Genomic DNA, 4,896 nt, shown 5'->3' with positions numbered 1-4,896 from the left:
CACCCTGCTCCAACAAACCCAAATAAAACCCCCTTAGCAAAGGCAGGTCCGGGGCTTGCAAACCCCCTATTGTGTCTTTCAGTAAACCGGAGGCCAGCTCCCTGGTTGGGGCACGGCAAGGGCTTGCCCAGGACGCAGACGTGCCAGCCGCTTTTGGCACCGCGCTCCGTTTAAACCTGGCGCCAGGGGCGGACCCGCAGCTTCCCAAGTGCCGAAGGAGACGAGCCCAAAGAGGTGGGAGCAATTTCATAGGCGTCGAGGCGGGGCAGGAAAAGGTCTGCGGGCCCAGGATTATGATCCCGGAGCCACCAAGAACCGAGGTTCCCGGAGTCCTGGCCCCGGGTGGCCCGCAGTGTCCGGGGTGCCCTGGGGTTCGTTTCTTCGCCCCGGACTCGGCGTCCCTGCCGAGCTCCGCGCGCCCTGGACACACACGCGGGCGGGCAGCGCTCAGCGACCATCGGCTCCACGCGGCCGGGGGGCGCGGGGGCCCGCGCGGCGCCCGGGGCTCGCTCCTCGCCCACGCTCCCGGCCCGGCTCCCGGGGGCGGCGCGCGCGGGGGCGCGGGGCGGCGAGGCGGGCGGGGCGCACGGTGGGGACCGCCCCTGCGCCCGCCCCTCCGCGCCGGAGACTGACAGGGCAGGGGCGCGCGCCCCACCAATGAGGGCGTCCCGGGGCGGGCCCTGGAGCCGGCGGCTCCGGCTACTTAGCGTCCCCGGCTGGGCTGAGGGAACCCAGAGCGGAGTCCGGCTCGCGCAGGTGGAGCAGGCGCCCCGGCCAGCCCCGATCCGCCGGCTCCGGGCACCCGCGCCGGCCCGCGCGGGGCACAGCCGCGCCGCAGCCCCGCGCCGCCCGGACCGCTCGCCCCGCCGCCCCGCAGCACCCATGGGGACCTGGAGACTTTAAAGGAGTTTGGGGTTTCGGGAGCAGGGAAATCTCGGGTACGGAGAAGCGGCTTCCTTCTGCCTTGGAAACGGTTTTTTTTTTCCTTTCTCTTCGTCCGATTGTCTGGACCCTACGCCGGGTAGGAGGGAGCGGGGTCTTCGGGTTGACAGTGGACCTCCCCACGCGCCCACACCTCGCCCCACACCCCGCACGGCTCCCCCAGCCTTCCCTTGCCTCCCGGCCTCTTTGTTCGGTTGTTTTAGACAGAGCAGCCTCGCCCTCACGCAGCCGGCCGGCGGCCCCGCTGGGGCGAGGCAGGAGAAGCCCCGGGCAGAGCGCACCTGCCGCGTGGGCAGGTGTGCCGGGCGCGCGGGTGTCCCTACCTGGGAGCGCCGAGGCGCGGGGCCGCGATCCGGCTCGAGCGCGGGTGCTGAGCGTGTCGTGGCGAGGGGGTGTCGTGGTGTGTGTGTGACATTGTTACACCGGTGCACCGGCCTGTCTGTGTCTGGACAAGTGTGCAAAGATTCGCGGGTGCCAGCGAGCGCCCGCGAACGCGCCCGGCTGTCTTTGTGAGAAGCTGCGCCTCGGCGAGGAGTGCGCCCCAGTGCAGAACCCGGGGTGGGCTGGCGCCAGCGGGGACAGGAACGGGAGCCCAGCTCGCGAAATTCTGGGCCTCCGGCGTCGCTTCTTCCCCCCAGAGCACCCCTCCGTCTCTTCTGGGGGCCCTTCTTCCAAGCCGCCACAGCGCGCGCCGCGGGTGCGTCCCGCCGGGACCCCGCGAGCCCTCCCGCCGCCGGCGACCCCCCTTCGGGAGTTGGACGCGGGGCTCGGAGAGCATCGGAGTCTTTGGGCGTCCGCTCGCGCCCCCCGGGCTGGCGGCTCCTGCGCGCCTCGGGCCCCGGGGAGCCTCGGGGAGCCGGGGGGGGGCTGTCGGCGGGCGCAGGCCACTCCAGCGCGGGCTCCTGGGCCGGCGGGGGTGGGGCTGGGGGTGTCCCGGGGGCAGCGCGCGTCCTGGGAGCGGAGCGAGATTCTGATGGTGTTTGTGCCGCTGCGCCCGCAGATCCCCGCTCCAGGCCCTCGCCGCGCCGCATCATTGATGGGCAACCAACTGGACCGCATCACCCACCTCAACTACAGCGAGCTGCCCACCGGGGACCCGTCGGGGATCGAGAAGGACGAGCTGCGGGTCGGGGTCGCCTACTTCTTCTCGGATGAGGAGGAGGACCTGGACGAGCGCGGCCAGCCCGACAAGTTTGGCGTGAAGGCCCCGCCGGGCTGCGCGCCCTGCCCGGAGAGCCCCGGCCGCCACCACCACCACCTGCTGCACCAGCTGGTCCTCAACGAGACTCAGTTCTCAGCCTTCCGAGGCCAGGAATGCATCTTCTCCAAAGTGAGCGGCGGCCCGCAGGGCGCCGACCTGAGCGTCTACGCGGTCACCGCGCTGCCGACCCTCTGCGCGCCCGGAGACCTGCTGGAGCTGCTGTGGCTGCAGCCCGCGCCGGAGCCGCCAGCGCCCGCCCCGCACTGGGCCGTCTACGTGGGCGGCGGGCAGATCATCCACCTGCACCAGGGCGAGATCCGCCAGGACAGCCTGTACGAGGCGGGCGCGGCCAACGTGGGCCGGGTGGTGAATAGCTGGTACCGCTACCGCCCGCTGCTGGCCGAGCTGGTGGTGCAGAACGCCTGCGGCCACCTGGGCCTCAAGAGCGAGGAGATCTGCTGGACGAACTCGGAGAGCTTCGCCGCCTGGTGCCGCTTCGGCAAGCGGGAGTTCAAGGCGGGCGGGGAGGTGCCGGCGGGCACGCAGCCCCCGCAGCAGCAGTACTATCTCAAGGTGCACCTGGGGGAGAACAAGGTGCACACGGCCCGCTTCCACAGCCTGGAGGACCTCATCCGCGAGAAGCGCCGCATCGACGCCAGCGGCCGCCTGCGCGTGCTCCAGGAGCTCGCCGACCTCGACCTGGTGGACGACAAGGAGTAGCCGCCGCCCCGGGGCCGCAGCCCGCCGGCCGCCCCGCGCCCGCCCCGCGCCCGCGCCCTGCCCGCGCCCGGGCCGCCCCGGCGGCCACTCTGCCCCTCACGCCCCCGCGCGCGGCCGCCGGCGCGGCCAGGGCCGGGGCTGCACCCCGCACCCCGCACCCCGCCGGCCAGGGACTGGAGGTCTCAGGAACTGGCTCCCCGACCGCAGGCAGCTGCGCGCGCCGGGCCGAGCCCCCCGGGGCTGGCCTGGGTGTTGGGAGACCCAGCGAGCGCCGCCCCCTTGAGTGTTAAGGGGGGAAGGAGATGCGCATGGGGAGCAGGGACGCGGCCTCCCCAAGTCCCTGCTCCGAGACCGTCAGCGGACAGAGAACCTCCCCTGGTCTAGAACCGGGCCGTCACCCCCGCGCCAGCCGGCATCCACGGGCCGAGCCGAGGTGAGAATTGAGCTTGTCAGGGCGCAGGTGAGCCCCTGTTCGGATGGGTCCCCAGATCGCAGGATTTCCAGGAAACCGAGCTGCCCCTTAGACGCTTGTGAGTGATTCCACAAGAGAGCGCATGGGGCTCCCGGGACTCTGCAGCTCTCCAGCCCCAGGTCTCTCCACAGCGCATTCCAGGCCCCGGCTAAGCCAGATACTCTTTGCTTCCCGGTCTTTCTACCCAGGGGAGCAAACGCTCCCCGCACCCGCTTCTGCCCGGGAGCCTCCCTCCTGGCAGCAGGAAAGCCCTCCAGGTCCCAGGAGGAAAATGGCGCAGACGATTTTGGTTCAGAGCCAGCCTGGCCCGGAGCGCAGAAAGTTCACCTGGCGTCTGGGAACTTGAATTTGTACTGAAAGGCGCTTGCTGTTCTTAACCCTAGATTGCTCCCTTCTTGGGCTGCATTTATTAAAAAAAAAAAAAAAAGTCACATTGGTTAAGTCACAAGGGGTTCAGGGGTTGGAGGAGAAAGACATGGCAGCACTGCAGAGACCAGCATTATTGCAACACCATAGCCAGTCTGTTGAGTTTGGCTTTTCCTAACATAGAAATCTGAGAAGGTGGGGAAGTGGAAATAAAGTTTTAAAAATGAAAGAGCAGATTTCCAACTATGTCAACAAAACCTACCGTGTTGATGTTTTTATTGACCATTTTAGCAACATGCTAATAAAATTTCAAATTGAAATTTTTATTTTCATGGCTTTAATCCATGACAGTTTAAATACTGGGGGCCATTAAGAGTGGATTTAGCTAAGAGCTTAGCTAACATTGCCTTTTCACTCTATTTTTCTCGAATCTTATGAGAATTCTGTTTTTTGAAGATTGTAGTTATTATTACTGTTATTATTTGGCTTCTAAGCGGCCATCCTGGTCATGGTGGAGTTGTTAATCAGTGTGTATTTTGTACTGAATTTCTGTCAGGTAAGGGGCTGCTTTGGTGGAAATTGCTAGCAGGCTCCCTGAGATTTCCTTTCTCCATCTTGTAGACCTTTGCCACTTCACCTTTGCATTTCTATTTTTCTTCCTCCACCCCTGATCTCCTTAAAAAAAAGAATCTCAAGTTGGTGGCTTTTTCCTTCTCTTCAGCCAGTCCTACAATTCATCCCTGAGCACCAGACAGGACTGAAAGGATCAGGACAAACATATTTTTCCAATTAAGACTGTTTGAAAGCTCTTCCTTGGGCAAGGATTTACAAGCTGTTCTGCTTTGCTGCAGCCCCAGCCTGACGGATGGCTACCTGGTTCCTTAGGCACTGCACCCCTCCAGCATCTATGTCCCCTCCAGGGAATTTGTCCAATAATGGGGTTTAACTAATGGTCACAAGCGATTGCCCACTGACAGCTGTGATTGAGTTGAACAGCAAATATTATGGCCAAAGCCAATTTCTAGGCATTTCCCCCCCCCCAAAAAAAAATGCAATAAAAGCTAGTCAAGGTTAGCAGAGACTGGAAATGCCTTTTTCATGGTAAATGATTCATTTTTGTTTTGGTTTATTTATTTATTTATTTATTTATTTATTTTTTTGTTTTCATCCCGGATTCATGCCCTGATCTTGAATC

The 4,896-nt window shown here is 63.8% G+C and overlaps 1 protein-coding gene across 2 annotated transcripts; it reads left to right on the top strand.

The window, feature by feature from the left end:
* Window positions 1-738: 738 nt before the first annotated feature.
* Window positions 739-2,865, top strand: LRATD1 (LRAT domain containing 1). Of its 2 annotated transcripts, none has more exons than XM_037526997.1 (2): window positions 739-938; window positions 1,943-2,865. In XM_037526997.1, exon 2 carries the CDS (start codon window positions 1,979-1,981, stop codon window positions 2,861-2,863), a length of 885 nt encoding a protein of 294 aa, XP_037382894.1. In that variant the 5' UTR covers window positions 739-938; window positions 1,943-1,978; the 3' UTR covers window positions 2,864-2,865. The 2 variants fall into 2 exon arrangements, with proteins under 2 accessions (XP_037382894.1, XP_054557699.1); XM_054701724.1 differs by lacking the exon at window positions 739-938 and adding an exon at window positions 947-1,021.
* Window positions 2,866-4,896: the final 2,031 nt, after the last annotated feature.

The sequence above is a fragment of the Talpa occidentalis genome, unplaced genomic scaffold (assembly GCF_014898055.3).
Source record: "Talpa occidentalis isolate TD23 unplaced genomic scaffold, MPIMG_talOcc4v2.1 talOcc4.5, whole genome shotgun sequence".
Classification (NCBI taxonomy): Eukaryota; Metazoa; Chordata; class Mammalia; order Eulipotyphla; family Talpidae; genus Talpa; species Talpa occidentalis.
This window is presented reverse-complemented; position numbering and strand designations above follow the sequence as displayed.

Coding starts and splice junctions, on each gene's coding strand:
- LRATD1 (XM_037526997.1), top strand. CDS start 1,979: ATGGGCAACCAACTGGACCGCATCACCCACCTCAACTACAGCGAGCTG.